Source organism: Linderina pennispora, assembly GCF_002104995.1.
Source record: "Linderina pennispora strain ATCC 12442 chromosome Unknown DL89scaffold_20, whole genome shotgun sequence".
In the NCBI taxonomy this organism is placed as follows: domain Eukaryota; kingdom Fungi; phylum Kickxellomycota; class Kickxellomycetes; order Kickxellales; family Kickxellaceae; genus Linderina; species Linderina pennispora.
Genome location: NW_024468268.1, coordinates 54131 through 78980, shown reverse-complemented (window position 1 = coordinate 78980; position 24850 = coordinate 54131). Strand labels below are relative to the sequence as shown.

General features: G+C 54.1%; 10 protein-coding genes across 10 annotated transcripts; 4 read left to right on the top strand and 6 right to left on the bottom strand.

Annotated features, from left to right (window-relative positions):
• Positions 1 to 534: 534 nt before the first annotated feature.
• Positions 535 to 808, bottom strand: DL89DRAFT_270557 (uncharacterized protein). The gene has a single exon (XM_040888759.1). It carries the CDS (start codon positions 774 to 776, stop codon positions 618 to 620), a length of 159 nt encoding a protein of 52 aa, XP_040739913.1. The 5' UTR covers positions 777 to 808; the 3' UTR covers positions 535 to 617.
• A 3207-nt stretch (positions 809 to 4015) lies between these two features.
• On the top strand, positions 4016 to 5053 carry DL89DRAFT_309840 (uncharacterized protein; the record flags this gene model as incomplete). The annotated part of the gene is made up of 1 exon (XM_040890954.1): positions 4016 to 5053. A coding segment is annotated over one exon (1038 nt), but the record flags the coding sequence as incomplete, so codon positions are not given.
• Positions 5054 to 5442: 389 nt separating this feature from the next.
• On the bottom strand, positions 5443 to 9228 carry DL89DRAFT_92637 (uncharacterized protein). The gene has a single exon (XM_040892264.1). It carries the CDS (start codon positions 8981 to 8983, stop codon positions 5624 to 5626), a length of 3360 nt encoding a protein of 1119 aa, XP_040739911.1. The 5' UTR covers positions 8984 to 9228; the 3' UTR covers positions 5443 to 5623.
• DL89DRAFT_92632 (uncharacterized protein) lies at positions 9073 to 10197 on the top strand. The gene has a single exon (XM_040892263.1). It carries the CDS (start codon positions 9163 to 9165, stop codon positions 10081 to 10083), a length of 921 nt encoding a protein of 306 aa, XP_040739910.1. The 5' UTR covers positions 9073 to 9162; the 3' UTR covers positions 10084 to 10197.
• A 1437-nt stretch (positions 10198 to 11634) lies between these two features.
• DL89DRAFT_227175 (uncharacterized protein) lies at positions 11635 to 12024 on the bottom strand (the record flags this gene model as incomplete). Its single annotated transcript, XM_040884845.1, has 1 exon — positions 11635 to 12024. A coding segment is annotated over one exon (390 nt), but the record flags the coding sequence as incomplete, so codon positions are not given.
• On the bottom strand, positions 11895 to 12883 carry DL89DRAFT_92641 (uncharacterized protein). Its single transcript, XM_040892265.1, has one exon. It carries the CDS (start codon positions 12773 to 12775, stop codon positions 12143 to 12145), a length of 633 nt encoding a protein of 210 aa, XP_040739908.1. The 5' UTR covers positions 12776 to 12883; the 3' UTR covers positions 11895 to 12142.
• On the bottom strand, positions 12884 to 13377 carry DL89DRAFT_92642 (uncharacterized protein). The gene has a single exon (XM_040892266.1). It carries the CDS (start codon positions 13330 to 13332, stop codon positions 12991 to 12993), a length of 342 nt encoding a protein of 113 aa, XP_040739907.1. The 5' UTR covers positions 13333 to 13377; the 3' UTR covers positions 12884 to 12990.
• Positions 13378 to 17242: 3865 nt separating this feature from the next.
• Positions 17243 to 19565, top strand: DL89DRAFT_270555 (MFS general substrate transporter; the record flags this gene model as incomplete). Its single annotated transcript, XM_040888758.1, has 9 exons — positions 17243 to 17689; positions 17728 to 18211; positions 18256 to 18335; positions 18433 to 18543; positions 18591 to 18943; positions 18981 to 18990; positions 19022 to 19223; positions 19256 to 19401; positions 19455 to 19565. Exons 1-9 carry the CDS (start codon positions 17627 to 17629, stop codon positions 19563 to 19565), a joined length of 1560 nt encoding a protein of 519 aa, XP_040739906.1. The 5' UTR covers positions 17243 to 17626.
• A 1156-nt stretch (positions 19566 to 20721) lies between these two features.
• DL89DRAFT_92600 (uncharacterized protein) lies at positions 20722 to 22537 on the bottom strand. The gene has a single exon (XM_040892262.1). It carries the CDS (start codon positions 22482 to 22484, stop codon positions 20940 to 20942), a length of 1545 nt encoding a protein of 514 aa, XP_040739905.1. The 5' UTR covers positions 22485 to 22537; the 3' UTR covers positions 20722 to 20939.
• A 487-nt stretch (positions 22538 to 23024) lies between these two features.
• DL89DRAFT_270553 (cytochrome P450) lies at positions 23025 to 24834 on the top strand. Its single transcript, XM_040888757.1, has one exon. It carries the CDS (start codon positions 23207 to 23209, stop codon positions 24755 to 24757), a length of 1551 nt encoding a protein of 516 aa, XP_040739904.1. The 5' UTR covers positions 23025 to 23206; the 3' UTR covers positions 24758 to 24834.
• The last annotated feature ends 16 nt before the right edge of the window (positions 24835 to 24850 follow it).

Genomic DNA, 24850 nt, shown 5'->3' with positions numbered 1-24850 from the left:
CTAATGGACCATATGAGCACATATTGCCGGATACTGCATCATATCTAGCTGGTTGGTTCTTATAGCTCTGTTTCGGGGATGGCCATGGGTCCACCATCGATGCAGGTGTCTGCGCGCCTGGTGGAGGCATGCTGTCATTTTGATGTGCAACACTCGCCTTGCGTCGTTTATTTTCTGACGCATATTGCTGGTTTGCTGTACGCTTCATTACTCCAGTATGCAAAGTATATGGCGGGGTATTTTCGGAGCACTCATAGTTAGGCGAGTATTGCTCCATTGCCCATATATCAGCTCTGGCATGTGGCGGCAGTGGGGGTCGCACGAACCCCGTTTGTTCGATTGCCCTACTGCCAATGTGTGTAGGTGCCGGTTGATGGCGGTGGGTATATGAAAACATGCGAAGGTGTGCTCCTAGAGTTTGGCTGTTTAAGGTAAACAAATTCAAGTAAACATGAGCAGAGACAGCGTGCGATTTTGTGTGGCAGCCAGTGTTGACAGCACCTGCGTGCCAGGTACCATGGCGCAGTTTGTAGTGTTTTGTAGAAGATTGATATAATCCTAAGATCCGATTACAGTGGACTGCACACGTTCACACATAATTATCCTTCGTCTCTATATCATGCTCTGCCACCTGGGCGGTATTTTAACATTGTCCCACTCACTGGTATCTGCTTTTTCTTATGTTTTGCTTGTACAAGTATATCACTTGATCCTGTCTCTATCTCATAAACGTTAATTAGCCCTTCTAGTGGTTCTGTTGCTGGAGATATGTGCATCCAGAAAATTTACCTTCACACATTCAATAAATATACCTATACTGTGTTCGCCATAAAAGTACTATCGGTACATAGCGTCCTCTCTGTTCTTCCGTCATCTCATGCTCCCCCACTGCCTAGAGTTGCTGTGCCTCTCACGAAACATCCGAATATTTTGCAAAGAAAACCTCAACTTTCAGATAGCCTGGTACCTTTTCACAGCCGCTTCATGTCAGCAATCGAGACCAAGCTCAAAGGCATACCCCATTCCTTATGACATGCAGAACTGACCTCAACATCAGGAACGACCGTGTAGAGAGATCAGCACAATGATTACGCTGGATCAGCGGGTAGTGCCAATTTATGTAGGAGATTACAAAGCACAGAACATGCCGCTCATACAGGTAAGTTATTCTTTAGGAACAAACCTGGCAACCGCAGCTGCTGGGGTTCATAGACTCATCCAACCTCATGGATAGATGAGAGCCATCTTGTTTTTACAGTCGTCTATATTGACTGGCTTTACACTATTAGATCGCTATGAACAGTATTCGCTCTGCTGCTAGACTTGTGCAGCTTGCTGTGCTAGCAGTTGGAGGCCGCCTGCTTATTCAGTCGTTTTTCATGAGCACCCAGACGATCCTTGCCATTCTCTTTCCAACTGTTAATATCCCCTGCCTTAGTACGCCGTCGGTAAACGAAACCACAGACCTTATTTGGCCCATGTGGAGGGAGCCCTTTGAATACGAAGCCAAAGTATATATCGGTAGAAGCTCATGCATATACTCATACAACACACCTGTCGATTCAGCTGTGATGTTCCTCCAGAATGCCACCGAAGTCTGGCACCTCCCGCCGCAGAATCTAACGAACCAGTACCCAGTTTTCGAAAAACGTGTGCGCCTGAATTTCTCAGATACAGCCCATAAATCCATGTGCGTTTTCATGCAAAAAGCTGGTCAGTTCACGCCATACCCAAACATCAGCGATCCGCATTTATTGGTTAGCGAGCAGACTGTTGCGCGGCGGATAGGGCAAACGGTCTGCGATGAAGATAGCCAGACGAGTAATAGGAGTCGCTGCTCGCCGCAGAAGGAATTGCAAGTTTTCCTACAAGTCATGTGGAAGATCTGCCTCGAGGATAGCGTGTATTTACCGGAAACATATATTCCTTTTCATTACTGGAATTGCCCATGATCAGCACTGGATCTGGACCGAACATGCTCTGGAGTTTCGCGGCAAGCCTGTGGTCTGCACGGGCCTGGTTCATGAATGAATCAAGGCGCAACTTGCGGTGAAGCGGAAACACCTTGGGACTGGTACTGACACCTGGATGGGCCTTCCAGCGCCTTTGGTGCTGCTTGTTTGACTTAGTGAGCTGCTGCTCTGGTAACCTTCGCACTGTCGTGTTGGCATAAAACGGTGCTAGGACACACCGCACAGATGCACGGGCAGCAACGCAGGCACGGAATTTTGCTGGGCTAAGGGTCCGGCAGCAGTGCTTGGAAAGCTCTGCCTCTGCTCTGCGGACAGCATCTTCTGGGACTTGATCCTTTGTAGCCTGACGAATCCTGTCATAGTGGCGCAGCTTGAGCTCCTTATTGCGCTGCTGCCGTGTGTAGCGGTAGAGCATTTTTTCACCCTCTTTCCCATTGCTGCTATTTTCGTGCATCATGTATAGCAAATCGCCCCGACCTGGATCGATGAATACACAGCGGCCTTTCAGATTCTGCAGCTCTGGCTGTGGGATCTGGTGGATATAGCGACAGTCAGCTATAGTATTGCCTCCCACAGCATCGCCTGTAGCATCGCCTCCTGCAGCATCGCCTCCTGCACCATCAGCATCTACTGCACCATCAGCCTTGGATATCTTGTCTTGCAACAAAATGCATATCGTTATACCGTCTGTTGTTGCCATTCCGTGGAATTTTCTATCACCATGCGCCTTAAGTGGCTTTGATATTAGATCTGCAACCCGGCTCCACACATCCCACACAGATTGTGTGATCCCTTGGACACATTGCCCATTGTACTGTGCAGTGTGTTTTTGCAGCTGCGAATATCAATCAATTTGGCCAGAATCCGCTGTAGGCAACTGCCACAGTGCAACACAATGTTGTTCTTGTATGCTGTCATCAGCTCGGTATCCACATATGTTGCTACTTGATTCATTTCGCATACGCCATGTAGCTCGATGTCGCCATTATGCAATAGATAATCATAAATATGGTATCTAACTACATCACCGAAATCTGCGCTCGACAGTTCTGACTTGTCCTTCCGGTTGACAAAATCCTTGGCAGATATGACAGTCTTCGCCTTCAGGTTGCGATAAATGAATAAATAAATAAAACGAAAAAAACCCCTTTTTCACAAATGTTGCTGGGTCAAAGGCATCACCGTAAGCTAGCTGATGGAGTAGTATCCATCGTACAAGCATGTATGTATGCTCTTTGATGATATTGACACTATGTACAAATTGCTCTAGGCGGGGCAACATAGAATCACGGAAGCCAATACCACCAAGTTATGTCTTTATGACAGCAGTGCTGCGGGTAATATTCATTTGAGAAATTCAATAGGCAAGAGAAATGATGCTGTTCAGTTTTGCTATATTGCAGATGCATACCATTAAGAACTCTTTATTAAAAATGATCTGGCTTGCATGGTTCTTGGGACCCTTAGCACTGATACAGTCTCTTGAATCAGTCTATACAGACTGGGTCCATTGTGGCCCAAATACTACTGCTTACGCATGTTCATAAGACAGATTAATTTATAAAATAACTTCACAAATATCGTATGACTGCTAGAAGATCTATATGGCCTTATTCAATAGGTACTCATAAATAAATATCCTAAGAGTGTTGCGCGGCCGGTGATGACCACCATGATGACACCATGGAAGTTATCAGGCCGACCGACAATGAGAGCAGCTCTTGCGCTGAACCAATGGAGATATCTAGTGGAGACCTGTGACCACTACAATACCAGCTTGTCACCCTGGTTTCACCGATGAGGTCAGATGCCGCACAAGATCAAAAAGGAGTTTACGGAACAAGTCATCCAAATTCGTGTTGAAGCTTAAGAGTTATATATCTATCCAATTAATAAGGTTCTAGCCGGTGGTTGGGCATCTTTTAGACTATAAAATCTTATATATAGGTAAAGAAGATGGCATACCTCCTGCCATCAGAGAGCCGTTACTCACATCAATCAACACTGCTGATGATATGGTTCATATGAAAACATACCTGCCGTCGCTTTTCTGGGACCAGCCCGCGCAATTGGAAACGAAGAACCTCAGTCTTACGCAAGGCCACGACAAAGGCAAGGCGTCCACGGGCACCACTGCATCGGCTGATGTTACTCTGCGGATACGCGGCATTAGCTCGGGTAAAGAGCGACATACGGACCCAATAGTGACTACAGGGGATCACAGGATACTGGAAGTTCTGGCAACAAACCGGGCGCGTCCATTGATGCCACACATTAACTACAAATCGCAAACACGCAAATCGGCAGTCTCCACAGCGATATATCTTGCGCTCTATCCCTTGCTCCTCTCCCTGTGGCTTCTCCGGCAGCTCATTATTACCAGACAGTACCTTGCCTTGGCGCATGCGAGCGAAGCAGCGAATTTCATTATGAGATTGGGCCTGTTTGTGGAGCATCTAGGGGTGACTCTGGTTGATAATGTGAACTTTGGGGGTAGTCGGTATGGAACTGTCCGCGTGCTCTTCCTGAGTGCATACAGTACCTGGCGGTTCATTGGGTTTTTCCTCTTTGTGTTGCCTCAGAGAAGAGTGGCAAATGCCCTATGGTATCATGTCGGCTCCCAAATACCCAGCTCAAGCAAGAACGACCGGGGCGGTGACTCTATGCTTCCTACTCTGGAGGGCGAGGCCGCTGAGAAAAAGATACACAAAGGATCGTATGCTAAATCCACATCAATGATGGTCAGAGTATTTGTCACGGCTGTGGTAGTGCTGTTTGTCGAGGAATATGTCTATAATGTGTATTCATTGACCGGCAGTGCAAATCCAAGCGAGGTGGAGTTGATATTGAGCCGTATGCGCGAGCATATTTGGAAGCTAAGTGATGTCATTCAACATGTGGCATGCTGGTGGTTTATCATACTCTCTATTCCGTCTATCATGATGGCGTTCGGGTGTAAGTCGGGCACATGCGTGCCAGTTGCGTACCAGTTACTTCGTGTGTCCGAGTTTGCTGTAATCGGAGCGATCTGCTTCTACGAAACTCCCAAGGCACTTCTACAGATATCTGAAATGGAGTAATATTATGAAGAGTGTCTGCAGCGTCGGCTTGCTAGTGTGGGTGAGGGGCAGGGGTTAGTTTTTAATTGTAGCATCTCTAGTGCGAAATACACTGCAAGCAGCTTCCACCAACTGTTTTGATACGCTAGCCTTTCAAGCACCTTTCTGCGATGTATATAGGAACGTATGGAGCATATGCTATATGAAAGAAGGAAGGAGGAATCCCAAGGTGGAGGGGCAGGTGCCCATTTGTGTATGTCGTCTGTTGTTTGAAAAAGTCAATGGGGGATACTGTGGCCTAGGGGCTGGGATCCTGGGATCCTATGATCGACCGGTTTAGGAACTACATTCATAGTACATGAACTCATTCCACATTCCAGCGTGGCGAACAAGCAGATATATAGCGTGTCTGAACTATTAACTGGCAAATGTGGTTATTTGGGAAAGCCAAGGTAAATAGGAATGGGGGTGTGCTTACAAATATGTTTGTGGGCATTATGACAGAGTCGTTGGTGGTCAACGGAGCAATGGTAGCGATGAGTCTGATATAGCACCACATGAGCAAAATCCAGAGTAAAAATGGGGCCTATATTACTGCAAAAGAGCTTCATCCAACATACGATCAAAGTCATCCAAATCCCTCAGCAAATCCTCGTCTCCACTCTCACTCCCGACAATATCGTCACAGCCAAGGTGCTCATCGTCGACGCCCATAGCGACAATCCTGGCCAGCGCTTGTCTGGCGACATCCAAGCCATCCGCATCGCCGATGCGCTCTCTGGCCCGTTGCAGTACCAGCAGCAATGCCCTCTCGGCACGCTTAGCAATAATGCCGGCCATGACATTCAGTTGCACCAAGAGGCGGAGATCCACGGCTAATGTGGCCACCTGCGAGCATGATAGGACGCTGGCAAATAAGTCGAGGGAGATGGCAATGCGTCTGATTTCACCCAACAGCGGCGTCGACTGGAGAGAGGCGAACTGCAGTGCAGACAGGTGTTTGAGGGCGGTGCGGGCGCGCATGGAGGGCGAGCAGAGATCGAGGAGCACCGAGAGGAAATCCGAAGGCGAATGGTCGGATGCGCAGTAGCCGAATTGGCGTACCAGGTTATTGGAATTAGTCGGCGACGAGAGGTGGGAGAGCAGAAGGGATAGGAACTTTCGGGACTCGTCTGCGGTTGTGCCGGTTAATGCCCGCTGCACAAAGCTGTGGTACTTGTCGAATAGCGAGGTCACAGGGGCATGGCGGTCGGCAGGTGTTTCGTCCCAGGACGGCTCCAGCATGGACGGTAGGTGGGCAGCTACTGAAAGTATCGCGATGTCCATGCACGGTTCCTCGCGCAACAGCCGAAGGCAGCGTTCACGGCAGGCACTGAACTTCAGGCCATGCAGTAATGCTGGCTGGTAGCCAGAGACATTCAAGCCGGCTTTTGCGCGTATCTTGGCCCTGATATTGTCGTGATCGGTGACCAGTGGGAACACACGCTCGAAGACACCCAATGCAGCGGCATAGACGCCGCTGCCAGCGACCTGCATGACAGAGATTGCAGTGGCCATCAGGTCGCTGACAATCTCCACGTCGGCATTGCGCACAACCAGAATGGCGACCTGACGCAAGGCATGCAGGACGGTCTCAGCGAATACGGACAGCTCAGGCTCATTCTCCAGCACATTGGAGAGACGGTCGATCAATCGGAGCACCATATTGCGCGTCGGCGTGACTACCACCGAGCCATGCTGGGCCTCGATAGCCAGGGAGCTGAATATCTGCAAGGAAAGCGCGGCCATATGGCGCACCGGGCACCCCATGGCCCAGTTCACGGCATCAGTGGCCAGTGACTGGGCGAACTCTGGGGAGGAGATGCTTTGCGAGAGCCCAGCCACCAAAGTCTGCAATGTGATGCGGGACTGGTCATTTGGCGGCTCGCCGGCGCGCGGTAAAAGGTCGCTAGGCAAAGTGTCCAGCAGATCGGTGCTGTCTTTTTTGTCCAGGTGGCCGAAGCCAGAAAGGCACGCAGGGCTGCGCAGAATGGCAAGCAAGGGCTTGGGATCTCCAGGCTGCTGCGCGACCAGAGTGCGGATCAGCGCACGCGCCGAGACACGTACCCATGGCTCTGGGTAGGCGATGGCGAACAGGGCTGGCGGTAGAACACGCAGTAGCGGCAGCGGCAGCTCCAGGGCAATGGCATTCAGGCAGTACAGCGCTAGGGCACCAGTGGCAATCTGCACAGTCTCGCCGTGACCCATGGCTGCTCGAAGTTCCTCTGCCCACAGGCTGTGATCCTCGGGAATGTGCGGCAGGGGGACGAAGGCTGAGGGGCGGCAGGTTTCGCTAATCAGCTGGTCCAGAAGCTGCGTGCGGTGGGTGGACCGCGCCAGGAACACGCAGACGCGTCGCACAAGCACCAGCAATGCAGAGCTACGCAAGCACAGAAGCAAGGTGACCAGGAATTGCACGACCACGCGCTGATTGCACTGACCATGCGTGGGGCTTTCGACCACCGCCGCCCAAGCATCTTGCATGGCATCGATGTGGGCGGCGCCGGCGCGTGTGGTGATCAGCAACAGGCACTGGAGCACGTGCTGGGAATCCTCACTGATGGCAGTGCCCGGCGCCATGCTGGGGGGAGGCTCGGAGGCAGCGAGCTGGACGTTGGCGAGCCAGGGCCGCAGGATGCGCAGAAGGCAGGCGAGCCGTGGCTCCGGCAATTCACTAACCTGGTGCGCGACCTCAGCACAGATTTGGGCTGACATCTCAGGGAAAGCCCCGGCCACATTTTCGGCCAGCTGGCAGGCGGCGCGGCGGGCGACGACCGGCACGTCGGCGAGGATTGCGGGGGCCAGGGCTGCAGTCATGTGTGGGTCCTGGCGCAGCGTCTGCAGCAGAAGCAGTGCCTGGCGCCGCAGCATGCGCTGGTCGGCCTGCACATGCACCAGCAGCAGCACCAGCAGCCACGGCTGGCACTCGGGTAGCAGCGTGTCGCTAGCCAAGACGCTGGTCAGTGCAGCCAGGCAGCCCAGGGCGACGCGGCCGTCACCGTATGCCAGCTGGACCAGCGCACGCAGCATCTCAACGCCGGCAGGGTCGGCCAACACCGTCCACGAAATGGCATGCTGGGCGATGCTCTGCAGGCTGCGGTCGGCCAGGGCTTCGGCTACCCAGGCCAGAAGCGCCGGCTGGTCGCGTGGCCCGCCCTCGCTTGTATTGGCGGGAGCTCCGCGGCACAGCACGGCCAGCGAGCGCAGGGCCGCGCGACGCAGCCGGTCGTCCTTTGACGGGTCCGGGCCGCACCAGCGCTCGCACAGCTGGTACAGCCCGCGGCGGGTCTCGTGGGTGAAGCGGCGGGCGGCCTTGGGCAGCAGTGGCTGCGTCGCGGGCTCGGACAGGAAGTAGTAGAGGGCTTCGACCAGCCCGCAGAACTGCATGCGCAGGCCCTGGTGCTCGGGCTCTGACACGGCGTTGGCGTCGGTCAGGAACGTACGTGTTTCGCGCACATACGCGATCAGCTGCGATATCACCAGGTCGTCCTGGAACAGCGCACGGCCGCTGGTGTCGCGGGCCGCCAGTTGTCTGGCTACATGCTTGTACAGCTGCGCCAGCGAGTGCCTTAGCCGCTTGCGGCGCTGCACGCTAGTAGACCCAGCCGCCGTTGGATCGTCCTTGGCTGCCGCATCGAAGCTGCCGGCCCGGCGGCTGCTCGGCACGCTGCTCGCGTCACTGGCCAGGTCGTCGTTGCTGCTGGTTGGCAGCATCGGCGGCTGCGCGGCCGGACTGTTGCTCTTGATCGCCAGACCAGCGCTGCCAGCGGCTACGTGCAGGTAGTTGCGGTGGACAGCGGCAGAGCCGTCATCAAACAAGGCGTCAGCCAGCGGCCGCAGCTCGCGCATCAGCTCCTGCAGGTGGGCGGCTGGTGTGTGGCAGAGCGCGTGGACTGTGTGTTGGCGCAGCATGTGATTGTCGGTCCTGAGGATGGCACTGGCGATCCGCACCAGCTGTGCGACCGACGCCAGCCCGACGCCTTGCTCCTGCTTATGGCCGCGGGCGCCGGTCTTCAGCGGTGCCTAGCTTGCGGGCCAGCGACTTGGCCAGGCGGTTGCGGTTACTGCCGCTGCCCGGCTGAGGTGCCCGGATGACCGTCTCGCTGCCCATGTGTGTGCCGGCTCCGTCGCCGGGTGGCAGCGAGACCACAGCGAACAGAAACAGATTGTGGAATGCTCTGATCAGGTCGCCGCGCGGCTACCAGCTTGTCGTGAGACCGCAGTTCGGCGTACTGATTCATCAGCGCCTGCATCTGGTACAGCCGCTGGCACACCAAGGTGCGGGCTACCAGCATTACCTCGGCCAGTCGTGTTCCCGCCAGCTGCACAAACCCCGGGAACCGTCGCTGCCACACCGACTCGTCACGCGTGGCAGAGCTACCTGCCAGACGCCCGAGCGGCTTCAGCCCGGCTCCTCCAGCTCCTCCCGGTCCGTGTCGTCCGAGCCGAATGGCACTTCCCACTCGTCGTCCAGCATGGCAGACTCGGAGCCACGCGTCACCGGCCCATTCAACACGTCATATGCTGACTCGGCTGTCTTGAATACCCACTGTCCGCCAACCGGCTCCGGCTCGCCAGCTGCAAACAGCCTGCGCAGCAGCCCCACGCGGCACAATACTGAGACAGCCGCGTGCCGCACACGAGCGTTGCTAGAGCATAGCAGTGCAATACCATTGGCCTCGACAGCATTGACCAGGCGGCCCCACTCGGCCAAATCCCGCCCACCGACGGCTGTCGTCTGCCCGTCGCTAGGTTCGGCGACGCGGTCCCGTAGTGCTGCCTCCAGGAGGCCGAGGAGATCGAGGAACACGTGCAGGAAGCCGCCGTTCAGGTCGCGCGTCTCGCCTACTTTGCCGAGCTGCACCTTGGCGTCCAATGCCCTGGCCACTGCGTCCATGCTGCTGGTCATCATCGTCATCAGTCATTGTTGTCCTTTTCAGCATACGACTCATCATCGCTGCCTGTCGTCTGCTCGCCTGTCGCCTGCGCATCGACGCTGCTGGTGGTGCTGAGGCTGGCAATGTGTGCGACTCGCCGCCCGCCAGCCAGATCGTACGGCCATTTGGCGTCCGACAGTGGATCGTCTGCCCGCGTAAACGAGACCGTCGCGCGTGGGTCGCGCGCATAGATGCCGCCGACCAGGATCTCGCTGAACCTTTCGTCGATGGCCCGGAGCAGCTTGCGTTGTGCGTGTCACTGCATGTCCTATAGCCACGAGCCGCGACTCGCTGTCTGGGAACATGGTGCTGGACTGCAGAATGTCGAGCAGGCAGACGCGCGACTCGCCTGCCAGCGCCTGGTCCACATGCAGCATGCTCTGCACCAGCGTCTCCACCAGCTTGCGCGTGTCCACCTGGCCCCACAGCTTATTGGCGCGCCGGACATACCGTGCATACACGGTTAATAGATCCACGTACCCTTGCCGCTCCACCGGGTACCGTGGATTGCGAGCCGGATGCTAGCCACCGTTGCTCCGTTGTCATCCTCCCAGATCCATTGCCTGCCATGCTGTCCGTGGCTGCTGGCCCTCAGGTGTCCAGTTCCAGACGACCCGCTGCCGCCTGTGTCCAGGTACCGCCCGTTTCCTGCGTCCTCGCTTCCGCCAGCCGCTCCCACCGCTGCCAACCCCGCCTCCGCTGCTGATATTGCCTGTGCCAGCTGCCACCACAGCAGTGCTTTCGGTTCCGCCACCGCCACTGCCAGCTGCCACCGGGCCCTCGGGGCTCACCGCCTGCAGTACTGCCACTGGCAATTGCCCCGGCCTGACTGCCACTGCTGCTGATTTGCTGTAGGCCAGACTTGTCGCGGGTCCAGAACACTGCTGTATTGCTCATTTTCAGCGACGACCCTGTCAGCACTACCGACGAGAACGGCGGTACCGTGCGCGTCAGCCGCCACAGCCGCTCATCAGCCAACACGTAATGCCCGAAAACCGGGTATAGGAAGTTTACGTACCGCGTAATCACCCCAACTGTGGTTATCACCGCACTGCGCACGTTCTCTGGCAGCTTGTCAATGCAGATGCCCGGGTGGTCTACCAGCTCGCCATGGGCGGTTGGGCCAAGCCTGTAAGGCAATGCAGCTGCTTTTCCTGCCCCCGGTCCACTCAATGCACCAACACTCAGCGGTGCAGAGTCGTCCGACCTGATGCCATTTGCTGATGCTACCTGCCTGAATATGTCCAGCCCGCTCAACTGTGATACCCCTGGGAACGCCGGCCGCGCCAACCCTGCAGTGCCTGTGGATGACATCTGGCCACTGCCACCTGCCTTGTTGCCATTACCAGCTGTGTTTGCTGCTCCTGCTCCTGCTGGTGCTGCTCCTGTCGCCGTTGCTGCTGCTCCACTGCCACCTGCTCCCTTGTTGCTGTGGATCACTGCCACGCTGAGCAATGCCTGGAACGCCAGGCTGACGCGTGCCGGATTCAGTGGATCCAAGATCGGCCCTGGCTCCGACACATCTCTTGTCGTACCCGGCCACCCGCTGTCCAGCTGCAGCATCGTCTGTAGCCACGACCGCATCATGTAATCGAAGTTGTAGCACGCAGCACAGGCCAAGAAATACACATATGCATCTAGCGGAATCGTCTTTGGCCATGCGTGCAGTTTGGTGGCCGGGAAGAATATCCGCGTCAACGCATCGATCCGCCTGACCACCATCGAGTTGCTCTCCGGGTACCGGAACAGATACACCCAGAAAATCCGCAGAATTGCATCCACTGCGACCCGCCTGAACTGCTTGTCTTTGAGCCGCTGGATGCAGTACCCGAGCAATACCAGCCACCGCTGCTGGAACACCTCGCGCCGGCTAATGCACAGGGTTGCGGCGACCAGCGGAAACGCGACATTGATGTGCCTGACCTTGCTTGCCATTTTCATCGCCTTGGCGTAGATGATCTCGATCGCCTGCACCAGCTCCGGCATGTTGACCTCGACATCTACCACCGCCGCCATCGGCATCAAGAGCTCTGTCAGCAACGTGGCCCACGCGTGCTTCAGCCGCAAACTGCCTGACGTGCGCGAGTAGAATTTGGCGCAGCTCAGAAGAAACGCCGAGCTCTCCTCCAATGCGTCAATCGGAAACACCCGCAATTTCAATGACCGCATGTTCTGCAGCAGAATGACAATCCGCTCGTCGTTCGCCCCGCTGACCATCGGGATCCCGCTCCAGCTCTGCAATGAACCGGTCGCTCATTGATGCGAACCGCACCTCCGAAATCTTGCCAATCAACTCGACATACAGGTCTTGGATGTCGCGCCGGTTCTGCGACCGTCGCAGGTTCGCCGGGTTGACTTCGCGCACCTGCCGGAACACCAGCTCCTCAAGCCGGTCTCCCAGATCGCCCTCCAGGTGCGTCGACTCGAGCTGCCCGACCACTGCTACCAGGGCGCGACACAGGATGTAGACCGATGCCAGAGAGCGCCGGTCGCGGGCGATGCTGTGGGCCCGTGACGTTAGACTTGGCATCGACATTGCTTGCTTGCCAGCACTGTATGCGCTGGCTAGCGAGCCGTCCAGCGGGAACTCGTCAGTGCTGTCTATTGTCGCCTTGCGCCACACAAGCAGAAGCTCAATGATGACACGCGCCCGTCGCCTGGCCAGCATCCCCAGCTTTTGCAGAGTCCGGTCGAACACCGGGTCCACGCCTTTGTCCAGATACCGGGCCAGATCCGGATCGTTATCAAGCCGGAGCTCCACAATCATGTCAATCTTAGGCCTGCTGACCGGTCGCGGAACTCGTCGTACAGTGCGCGTATCACGAACTGCTCGATGCCATCACCTGCCATATTACTGCCGTGCTCCATGTCGTCCAGAGTGTCATACGGAAGCACCGACTGGCTACTGCCTCCTGCGTCTGCCAAGTCGGATATTCGCGAAGTATCTATGGCCTGCTCCCCCGGATGGCTGGTATTGCCGGGTCAGCCGATGCTGGGGCTGTCGCCTTGTGCCTCTGAGAACGAGTACCCTTCGAAGGCTATGGGCTTCTCGGGCTTCGCTGCCATAAACGAATGGATGCTGCTGGTGTTCTGCACTGGTGCTGTGTCGTCCGTGCGGAAGTTGTTGGACCGGCTTGATATTGGCGACGAGGGCTCAGCGGCATTCCTGCTCTGCTGGGCTTCTCTGAAGCTGTAGTTGCCGAACGGACTCTCCTTCATAGCCATCGGCGTTGTTGGCTCGGTTTTGGTCGTCTTTGTGCCCTGCGCCTCCATGAACGAGTAGTTTCCAAACGGGTTCGACTTTGCAGCGCCGTTCTGTGCCATTTGGGTGGAAAAGCAATTGTATTAGTTGTGAGGAATAATTAGAATGCAATGCTGTTGCTTAAACAAAAGACAGTGCTTGTGTGTGTCTTGCACCTGGTGATGCTCTTGTCCTGCGTTTGGAGCCCCCTGATCTGTGGATTTCGAGATTATGATCTTGGCAGGCCTTACAGAACACCCAAATGCAACGTCACCCTGTCATGCTCGCCCCGCTGGAACCTAGCGCGAATCGAAGCACCTTTTCGTACACGGTGGAGGGACAAGTTCCTCCTAGGGCTTCGAACCTATGCTAAAGTGCCGACTGTGCCATGTGCATTATTTCCACTGATGGGCATTTGTTGGGAGTAGAGATATGCTTTCCAGCATGTTCATCAGCGACTTTGCCAGTATCTTCACCACCTCGCCTAGACCAGCTCATTTAAACAATTATGAATATGTAAAATTACTTGAAGATGTCGTTGGAGTGCGGGCACGGAGCAGGCATGTCTGTCCATCTGCTGCTTGCTTGCTATGCTGAGGATATCGCTGGTGGCACGGCATACTTCAGCGATCAATTCTCTGTTCGCTCAATGCAAGGGCAAAATCCAAGAATGACTACATGGTCACACTCCATACCCCTCTTTACCATTTGCACTACTGGCCCTGCTAGCTGCCAACGTGGTCTGGACTGTGATTGACCCGTAGGAGCCGGCCAACCTAGGAAAACAAACTTTGTTTGAATGTCGGTCATATCGGCGATTTGCTGAAGAAGGCTATGCCAAATATCCGCTTCTGTGATATATTTCTGTGTATGCTTCATCGAATCCAACAAGTCGCTGAACAATATAGGTCAGGGCTGAATTTCTGGGTGCTGCGCCCCGAGTTCAGTATCTGAGAAATCTTGGAGACGAGCCTCTTCACACAACTTTGAGATGTGGACTAGGCACCTATTTCCAAGTATATGTAGGTTGTTTTGGGTAATTACTACTGCTATGGACAAGCCCGAGTTTAGTCCATAGGGGTTGTTGTGGTTGGTTTGGATAGCACTTGGTTTTGATCCGATGGATCAAGTGCAAAGCACTATGTTGACATCTGGGCCTCGCGGAGCCTTGCGCCACCATCGGCCAGCCCCAAACATATGCACATCATATATAGCTCGGAGGGGCTAGTCCTCACCTTGTTCTCCTTAGCACATTTTCAAGTCATTTTCCATTTCCTATTTAGTCTGGCATTTTAAAGCAGCCGTAGTTTACAAATTTCGTGCTAGCTCATGTGCAAACTCCACAACTAATAGCTGATTTATACCCTGCGTATCCAACATAAGGTTGTAAATGATATGTTTGAGGACTTGTGTGTATTGACATTACTGGCGCTTCGCTTTCTCTGCTTGTGCAAAATGCATGGTCCTATGTAGAAAACCTCAGACAACTACTGGCTTGAATAGTTTGCTTCAATCCAGCAATGGCACTGCAACGATATAATGATAATTGTACGGATCGTTGACTTTCACACAGCCAACTTGTGTGGCGGCCTATCTTCAGATTGTCTCTGCACTATTTGGTTAAACTGTCTTTCACACTGTCTTCGACTCTCAACAAGCCGCTTCTTGTGTGAATTCAATGTAGGTAGCTATACGTGCAAATAAAATTCCCTCCCTCCCGCTATTGCTTGCTCTCTTCATAATCCACCTGTATTGCTCCGATATTTATACTAGCTTTTCAGAAATGGATATTGAGGAAAAGAATACCAACTCTGCCACCTTATCCAGAAATCGCTCAAGGATTAGAGCCTCGGGATGTGAATCTTGAGCAAGTACCGCCCAAGCCAGCTCCATTCTGCAATTGCCGCTTTAAACGCCCTGGTATTTATTGGCCGCGTTGGATGGCACCATCATCAACTCTATATATGTTGAAATCGGCAGCAAATTTGACGCCCTCGACCGTGCCATCTGGGTAGTCACCACCTATCTTCTCGCATCAACCTCTGCCATGGCTATTGCCGGCCGCACCAGCGACATTATTGGCCGCATGGAAACTACATGCATCGGTATTGTCGTGTTCTTTGTCGGATCAATCCTGTGCGCATGTATCCCAGTCGATGAACATGCTACTAACCAGCCGCATCATCCAGGGAATCGGTGGAGGCGTTGTCCAGAGCCTCTCCATAGTCATTCTCGGCGACCTCGTGTCCGAGCGCGAGCGCGGCAAATACGCTGGACATATTCTCTGCTGCCTGGGCCATTGCATCAGCTATCGGGCCAGTCATGGGCGGCGGAATCGTCGAGCATGGCTTCCTGGCGCATTGTCTTCTGGATCAACATCCCCTATCTGTGTAGTATGCTTCCTGCTGGTTACCTGGGCGATTAAACTGCCAACGCCGCATGGCACATTCAGCGAGAAAATCCACCGCGTGGACTTCATCGGCAACGCACTATTTTTGGCTGGCACCATTCCTGTCCTGCTTGCGCTGTCGTGGGGTGGCCAAGAGTACGAAATGGACGTCAGCCACTGTCCTTGCCTGCCTTGTTGGTGGCTCCATAGTCCTTGGCGCCTTTGTTGTCTTTGAGGCATTGTTTGCCACCCTTCCGACTATCCCAGGTCCGTTTATTCACTCATAGAAATGTCTTTGGTGCGTCTTTTGCGGCAACGCGACATGGGGCGGTTATGTTTAGCGTCATACTCGCTGTCCCTATATGGGAAATGACCATAAAGCATGCCTTCGGCCCATTAACGCCAGCCTGCACGTATTGCCGTACATGGCAGGAACAATTGTCTCTGCGCCAAGTTACTGGAATCTACTTGTCAAAAGTCGGCTGTGTGCGCCCAGTGGTCCGTGTTGGCTCCTGTGCTGGCAGCAGCCGGCGCCTGTCTTTTGCTATTGCTCAACTGGAAATCCTAGCATGGGTCAGCGTGTCGGATTCATTTTTACCTGCGGTTGCGGCGGCGGGTTTCTGATTCAGTCGCTGATACTTGGTTGCCCAGGCGTCAGTAGCCTGGAAAGGACATGGCAGTGGTTGCCTCATCCATTACATTCTTACGTTCATTTGGCGGCGTCCTGGGCAGCAGTCTAGGCAACTCAATCATGAACAGCCAGATTCAGGTCAAAAATCGGGACAGTTTTCGCTCTTTATTCCAGATAGCACACAGATCGTTGCCGATTCTCTCCACGACCAAGCGCTGATGTTCAGCAGCGAAATGCCTGTCGATGTTCGCGATCGGCTGATTCGGATATGGTCAGAGGGCATACACTCGTCCTTCTTCCCTCTGATCGCATACAGTGCCCTTCTTGTCAGCTCATGCTTTCATCATCAAGCATGTCGAGCTGATGCGGGAGAGAAAGAAGACAATTAGTTGATATGAACATACCTTATAGGGACTCCATGGCATATCGCAATTTGGTGATTTGATTACATAAAATGTTATTGCGCCACTGGGGAGTATTTGCGGCCCACAGGCGATGGCTTCCGGAAACAGCAACTGCTTTTGCACCATGCCATAGACAGCAGTTTTCTCAGCCATAGCACGATGTCTGAGCGCTAGTTGCTATTGGATACCGGGGCTTCCTCTCAGACCTGTCCAGCGAGTAGAGATACTGTGATATTTTCAAATATTCTATATCGGATGGTGTTTCTTTACTGACAGGCAGAAATTGAAGTAGTTTATGCGACTGCCAAGACATGCTATTCCGCGACGAACTTAAGGCTGAATAACAAAAGGCCCAATGCTCGATTGAATCAGCCAGTAGTTGGCAAACCGAGCGAATGATGGGGGGCTCGGCTCCGACATTTTTGCGCTCTCTTGGGCAACATGTTCCCAGAAAGATTTTTCGCAACAATATACAAAATGACTGTGGCTGTATTACGCTATTGTTCCCTTCTTGTTTACATTTACGATAACTAGAATATCAACATCTACCGTCGGGACACCTAATTTGCCAAACTCCCTACTCCCGCTCCATTCTTCACTGCCAACAACAATATGACGAATGGCTGAAGGGAGCACGCTACTATGCAGCTCTCAGAAAGTCTTACACGAGTGGTCCCTCAGTTGGAAAAGCAAAACAGGGATGTGGGGCTGTGCGCCAGAGTTCCTTGGGAACATTGCACACTAGTGCCACCAGAAAAAAAAACCCCAGGCCAACACAAGCTGGCTATAAGATGCAAGTGCGTCTTCTTCAAATAAACGCCCTCACGTTCTTGATATTGATTCTTTATCCTCCGATGCGGCAGTAACATCCTTTTGGCTTTATAATACCCTTTTCTCCATTCCTATTCTTTCTAGTAATCGCTCTTCTATCGCTATAAGGTCGCATACCGGTCATGAAAGATATTTCTTTGTCGCCAGACTCTGACAAGACACCTATCGCCGACGATGGACAGCCTGTCTGTCAACTCGAGCAGGTCTGCTGTTGCGCTTGAAGCCGGTGAGAACTCCAGGAATCTCTGGGAAAATCTCCGAGAAGGCTAGTGGTGCTGAGAGTGGCGGTGCGGAGAGCGGCGGTGCTGTGGTCAATCTAACCAGACCCGAGCTAATTACGGCTTTCTTTGGGCTTACATGCGTGATGTTCATTGCCTCTCTCGATGGAACCATTACAGCAAGCATCTATGTTCCCATTGCCAGCAAGTTCAACGACCTTGAGGAGGCTATCTGGATTCATTCACGACTTACATGCTTGCCTCAACCATCACCCTTGTGCTTTCAGGGGCGACTCAGCGACTTGCTTGGCCGAGTTGAGGTCCTCTGCACAAGCATTATCATATTCCTCATCGGCTCGATTCTGTGCGCCGCGTCACAATCTATGAAGATGCTGTTTGCGAGCCGTGCACTTCAGGGCCTGGGAGGAGGTGGGCTGATGAACCTGTCGCTGGTTATCGTCGGCGACATCACCAGCGAGCGTGACCGTGGTACATTCATTAGCTTAATGACCTATCATCTTTGGGTATTGGAGCGGCTGTCGGGCCCATCATTGGTGGCGCTATTGCAGAGAACGCCTCCTGGCGCATTGCGTTTCTGGATCAACATTCCCGTGTGTGTCGTTTCCCTTGCACTAATCTTTAGGCTCTAAGCTGCCGCGGCCGCAAGGAAATATTCAGGGAGAACATCAAGCGCTTGGACTATTTGGGAGCGCTTTTTGTTCACAATCAGTATCGTTCCGATTTTACTGGCGCTTTCATGGGGTGGACAGAAATACGAGTGGTCGTCGGCACAAGTTCTTGTGTGCCTTATTGTTGGCATTGTCTTGTTCGGAGCCTTTATTGCAGCTGAATGGTATCCATGCCAAAGGAGCCAATCATACCAGTCCGCCTCTTTAGAGTTGACAACGTTGCTGCGTCTGTCTTCGCCTGTTTGTTCCTCGGTGCGATCATGTACGGCGTCATACTGATCATTCCTGTTTGGGAAATGGCAATCAAGAATGTGTCGATTCTCATGTCGGGTGTGCACCTGCTCCCGTTCGTTGCTGGAGCAATTGTTTCTGCGCCGATATCGGGCATATACGTTATGAAGACCGGCCGCCACCGGCTGATGTCAAGGATCGGGGCGCTATTCCTGGCGCTGGGACCGTGCCTACTTTTGGTCTACAACGAGAACTCGAACATTGGACAGCGCATCGGGTTCATCTTTATCGCCTGGATTTGGTATGGGGTTATGCAATCAGACTCCGATCCTGGTTAGCCAGTCATCTGTTGAGGGCAAGGATATGGCGGTTATCACAGGCTGCGACGATGTTTGTGCGTATATTCGGCGGGCTTATTATAAGCAGTGTCATCAACTCGCTCCTAAACAGCCACGTGAAGTCGAAGACACTCGAGATTGCCGCTCAATACCCCTTATACGCCCGGATCATCATAGGAAGCCTCGGGGATCAGAGTCTCCTTCACAGCAATATGCTATCTTCGAATATCCGCTATCGCTCTGGTTAAGGCCTGGTCAGGACAGCATGCACGCAGCGTTCTATGTATTTGTCCCTGTTGGCGTGCTGACTATCATCTCCTTCACATTTATGCGCCATGTGGAACTGAAGACAGATATGCAGGCCTACGATCCACTAAATGCATACCATTCTCCATCACATTCAATATCCCCCTTAAATAAAGTATATGTTGCACATTCGCCTGCCAGTATGTCCGATATATATGGTGAACGTAGTTCTATATCATTTCTGCTGCATATACTTTTGTTCTAGTTGTCTTGGCGAGTGCCGACTTTCTCAGACATGAGCTTTTGCAGCACGTCCATCATGTCGATATCGCGAACTGATTCGCCGAGAACACCATTGCTTTTGGCAGTCTCCCAGAGCTCGCGGGCCTGGGCAGCCTGGCCCAGGTTCACAAGTGCCAAGGCGACCCACCCGACCATTCCGACTGAACGGTGAAATACGGTATGTTGCTGCATACGGGTGTTTCACATGCCAGTCGATCGACGCGCTTATTGAAGGCTAGCAGAGTGTCCCACACATGGAGCACCGGCGGACCACTGGCCCTGCTTTCCATATGCACGCAGCAAAATAATAAACGTAGTAGCATCTGGAGGTGGCGCGGGGACTGGGGCGGCAGCAGACCGCTGCATTGCCATCTCGCTGCTGCTGAGGGTCTTGAGTCGTTGCTGCATGGGCCTTCCTATTCTTCTTGCCGCCTTTGCCAGCTTTCCGAGGGACATTGTGCAGATCCGTCAGCGACGGTGCAGCAGAAAAGGCTGCTCGAGATGTGAGCCAGTTGACTAATGCACGACGAAGGCGGCTCGACGACGTGCGCTCTTCTGATGGCCGCATCAGCCAGCTTCCTAGGCGTGTATGCTCGCTCTCGAGAACGCGCAGGTCGACGAACCGCCGCTTCTCCGCCTCGATCTGCTGCGAGTTATCCTCGATTGGGCTACACAGCCGAGCATCGGACGTCATCAGCATACTCCGGAACATTTTTCTGACAATCTTGGCATTCCACAGGCGGTCGGCTAGCGCCATGAGCACGTAGTTGTACGTTGTTGTGTTCAGTGCTACATTGCACTCACGCTCAGCATGCCGGATAATTGTCTGCGCGAGTTTGATGTCCCGTGAGCGCACACAGCAGCGCACAACAGCGCTGACCGCCGGAAACGTGGGAAGGTAGCCGTAGTCAAGCATGTCCGTATACGCCCGACGTGTCTTGAGCAGATCGTCTGATTTTGAATAGCAGAAAAGGCGCGTCTGATGGCTGACCGCATTGGGCAGCACTCCTCGAGCGTCCATCTGCCGCCACTTCATCTCGAAATCGCCAATGTCGCTCGTGGCCGATGCATACATAAGCATTGCGTTGAATGCATGGACTGACGGGAAATTGTCAACGAGCTGCTCAAGCTTGTCGTAGTGCGTGCGAGCAGCATCAAAGTTGTTCGCTTTGACGTAGTGGATGAGCAAGGTTGATGGCAGGACCGTGGGCGGGACATATTGAGCATGCTCGATCTTTTCTCTATTACCCCCAGCTGTCGACGGGCCGCTCCCGGACCGTAGCGAATAATAGAGGATCTGGAGCAGGGTATATGGCGAGCTTAGCTCAATGTTGGCGTCCCGGGCCGTGGATATGAAGCGATTCCGCCTGCTGGAGATGTCCGTTGCGCAAAAGTGTCCGAATAACCACATTGAGCGTCTCTGGGAACGATTTACGCCTGCTGCCAGCCGCAATCTGTGGCTCTTTGTTGCCGTTCTGGAGCGCCCTCCTCGATAACCGCACCAACAGCCACTGCATCCTGATGCAGCAGATTAACCAAAGGCCGGCTGGACAGCCTGCTTGAATTCAGACCAGGCAACCGCGCAGCAAGAGCATCAACCACAGCGCTCTCACCGACCAAGCCCTCCTCCAAGCACCGGATAATAAGCGCAATCTCTGTGGCCCATTGTCGCGGGTTCTCCAGCGCCGTGCTCATCACTGATGTAAATTCGTTGACCGAGATCGACGCTCCCTTGAGAACGCTCTGCCGAAACTTGCCCATGATATTCCTGGCATGCCCTCGCTTGCGCTCCATACTCATGACGGCAACAGATGTAGCAGCAGTCGGCTGGATGTTGCTTGTGCGCATGTGCTTGATGATGCTCAGCGCCTCGCCCCATTGGCCGTTATTCACCAGCTGGCTCACCAGGGCAGTGTACGTATAGACATCGGGCGCGTATCCTGCCTTCTCCATGCGCTTGTGCCAGTCCTTCCATAGCACCTGCTTGCCACGCAAAAGACACGCATGCATCATGATATTATATGTCACCTGGTCGCATTCTGCCCCTGCTTTCCGCATTCTACCCAGGACCTGCTCAACAAGCTCATACCGATACCGCAGATCCACTGCGTGCATGTGTAGCAATGCGTTCCATTCGCGCGTGCCCTTGCCCATGCCGATTTTCAGCAGCTCCGACATCTTCGCCCACGCCCGATCCACGTCCTTGCTGCGTGTCCACGATAGCAGCAGCTCACGCAATGCTCGGACAGGCTGACCTGTGGCTCCAAAGGCGTCTTCCATGATCTGCTCGCCCTGAGCTGGCATACCTGCTCTGCTATAGGCTACTACCCGTGTTTCGACAAAATCACTCTGCTCAGCAGTCCAGGCTGGCCCGAACTTGACTTTTGCGGTTTTCGCAGCATGCTCGAATCGCTGAATATCACCGAACTTTGCATACACCCGCAAAAGGGACATGTATATGGCCGGGTCCGCCTCCTCAGTGCGCTCAGACAGCTCCACCAGCAGCTGCTCGGCACGACTGCACCATTCTGTCCGCTCGCCGTTCCTCAGAATAGCCCGTAGGAACTGGTCTAGCTGCTCGGCATTGATCCGCCAGTCCGACATCCGCTTGATCTCCACATACAGCTCCCACATTGCCTCCAGCTTCATTGCCGTACGTCTATGGAGTAGGAACCGACGCAGCTTTCGCCGGAGCCGGAAGATCGCAAACTCAATCTCCTCCTGCGAGTACTTTTCTTCGCGCTTTGTTATCAATGGCGGCTCCGAGAACCCGCGTTGCACCAGATCGACGATCTGCCGCGCAGTGCGAGTCTGTCCTGTCTGTCTATCTGTGGCTAGCGCCGAGCTCTGCTGCAGTACTGAGCTCGCAGCACCTCGCCGCCGGTGTCGCAGGTAGCTTTCGGCGATTACCACGGACTGCCGCGAAATGTACGTTCGCCGCAGCCCCGAGGCGCCGAATCGCGGTGCTGCAAGCATAATATAATGCTGAATTATGTGTGAAAGTTGTGTGTCGGTGTGAATTGGAGCAGCAGAACAAAGGAGCAGGCTGCTGGGACTATCAGGTGTGCCTGGGGCGAATATCAGTTGCAGGAAGCAGTCGCTGGGCTGAGTTGGAACCGCTGATTGGCAGGGCAGTAATCGTGTGGAACATTACCAGATCAGATCGTGTACATGGCGGTACCGAGTGTGAAAGTGCACATAAGGTCGCATGTGCACACTCTGGGTCGGCCGCAACGCGGGACCACCCGCACTTTGCTTACATGCCCGTGCCCCCCGTCTACTTTCGCGTGCGTCTGCATACGAGCAGGGGTACAGCTGATCAGCATCCAGTTTGAGCACAGGTAGGTCATGCGGGGCGCCAGAGAATATGTCTGGGAAGCGGCGGAAATTGTACAAGAGCTGAAAAAATACAAGGGATTTTCCTGCGTCCTTTGCACAGATCGCATTTCGTTCGTCGGCCAAAAAGAAGAGCGGCCAGTGTTTGAGATACATCTCTTAAGCAATGCGGCAGCACATGAAATCTCAAAACCGTCTCTTCATCCGAGGCATTCCCACCTCATATGCCGCTGTATTCTAATAGTCGGGTTTCTACACTTATAAAGACGCCAACGAGCCCCATTCACGCCTCTATCAATATTGCCGTTCCTATATCCCTTTCCTTCTTAATTGCTTGCAGCTTGAACACCTTTCACGCAATAATGGCTATCCTCGACGCCATTGGCGATTTGCTCGAGGCATACAGCGTCACCTATGTGCACCTACTCGTCGGCGGTCTGGTCATCTATGGAACCACATTGATGCTCTACCGTCTGTTCTTCTCACCCATCAGCCACCTTCCCGGAAGCATACTGTCGCGCACATCAATGTCGTACATGCGGGTCATGACAGTGCTAGGCAAACTGCCAGATATGTGCGAGGACGACTACTACAAATACGGCGACATCTACGTGGTGGCGCCTGATATTGTGACGCTGTCCAACCCGGCCGACTGCCGCACGGTGATGGGCTCACACGCGTTCGTCAAGGACAAGTTCTACGAGGCGTTCGAGCTGATCGACGAGACCATATTCACAACCAAGGACGCGGATTTCAACCACATGCGGCGGCGCCAGATCGGGCCAGCCTTCACCCAGGGGTCGCTGCAGAGCATGGAGCCGACGATCATGGAGTGCGGCGTGCTGGCAATCAAGAAAAAGTGGGACAAGCTGATCGGCGACTACCGCGGGTCGGCGAAAATCAACTATAGCCTGGACTTTTCGCTGACCACCTTTGATGTCATCAGCGCGCTCGGGTATGGCCAGCGGTTCCATGCATTGGAGAACAACAAATCGAAGATTGTTAACTGGGTGGTGTGGTACAACTGGCTTGCAATCCTCAAGGCAGCCATTCCGTCCATCACCGAGTTCCCGCTGAGCCTGATCAGCCGCCCGTTGCTCAAGAGCCGTAAGGAGTTTGTCGACTTTGGCAATGCTGCAGCTGAGCACCGGCGCGAGCAAATCCGCCAGGGACAGAAGGTCCCGAATGACATCCTGCAGGCACTTATCGACGGCGAGGATCCCGAGTCGAAGGCAAAGATGACGCCGTCGCAGGTGACTGCGGAAAACATTGGCATACTGATTGGCGGCACAGACACAACCTCGCTGACGATGACCTGGACCTTGCATTACCTGATGCTCTACCCCGAGTGCTACCGCAAGGCTGTGGAGGAGGTGCGGTCGGTGTTTGCGCCCGACCACCTGATCGGCTACTCCGAGGGCCGCAGTCAGTTACCATATGTCGAGGCATGCATCTACGAGTCCATGCGCATCCGTGCTGTGTCGGGGGTGATTCTGCCACGAGTGGTGCCTCCTGGCGGAGCGACATTCCAGGGCCATTTTATTCCTGCCGGCAAAACTATCGGTGTCAATGTTGCCGGGATGAACCACCACCAGAGCCTGTGGAAGGACTCGAAGAGGTTCATGCCGGAGCGCTTTATCGACAACCCAAAGCTCAAGCAACAGGTCATGACGTTCAGCACTGGCGTGCGCATCTGCCCCGGAAGAGCCCTTGCCTGGATTGAGATGATCACGATCTTTGCCAACCTCCTGAAGGACTATGACTTTTCGCTTCCGGAGGGAGCGCTGTACGGTCCGGACAAAACCGACAAGAGTGGACTGCCGGTGGTGATGCCACGCACCCATGCGCTGACTGTGGGCCCAAAGAACCCAGAACGCGACTGCAATGTCATTGTGACCAAGAGGGTGCTGTGAAAGATCAAGCGAATATATAATAAAAACATGTTCGTCAGGACTATTGCAGTGGTACATGCACATGGCACGATGTATCGGGTAAGGTGAAGAGCA

Excerpts from the sequence above, each read along its gene's own strand:
- DL89DRAFT_270557 (XM_040888759.1), bottom strand. The coding sequence starts at position 776 with ATGCACATATCTCCAGCAACAGAACCACTAGAAGGGCTAATTAACGTT.
- DL89DRAFT_92637 (XM_040892264.1), bottom strand. The coding sequence starts at position 8,983 with ATGCTGCGCCAACACACAGTCCACGCGCTCTGCCACACACCAGCCGCC.
- DL89DRAFT_92632 (XM_040892263.1), top strand. The coding sequence starts at position 9,163 with ATGACCGTCTCGCTGCCCATGTGTGTGCCGGCTCCGTCGCCGGGTGGC.
- DL89DRAFT_92641 (XM_040892265.1), bottom strand. The coding sequence starts at position 12,775 with ATGATTGTGGAGCTCCGGCTTGATAACGATCCGGATCTGGCCCGGTAT.
- DL89DRAFT_92642 (XM_040892266.1), bottom strand. The coding sequence starts at position 13,332 with ATGGCACAGAACGGCGCTGCAAAGTCGAACCCGTTTGGAAACTACTCG.
- DL89DRAFT_92600 (XM_040892262.1), bottom strand. The coding sequence starts at position 22,484 with ATGCTTGCAGCACCGCGATTCGGCGCCTCGGGGCTGCGGCGAACGTAC.
- DL89DRAFT_270553 (XM_040888757.1), top strand. The coding sequence starts at position 23,207 with ATGGCTATCCTCGACGCCATTGGCGATTTGCTCGAGGCATACAGCGTC.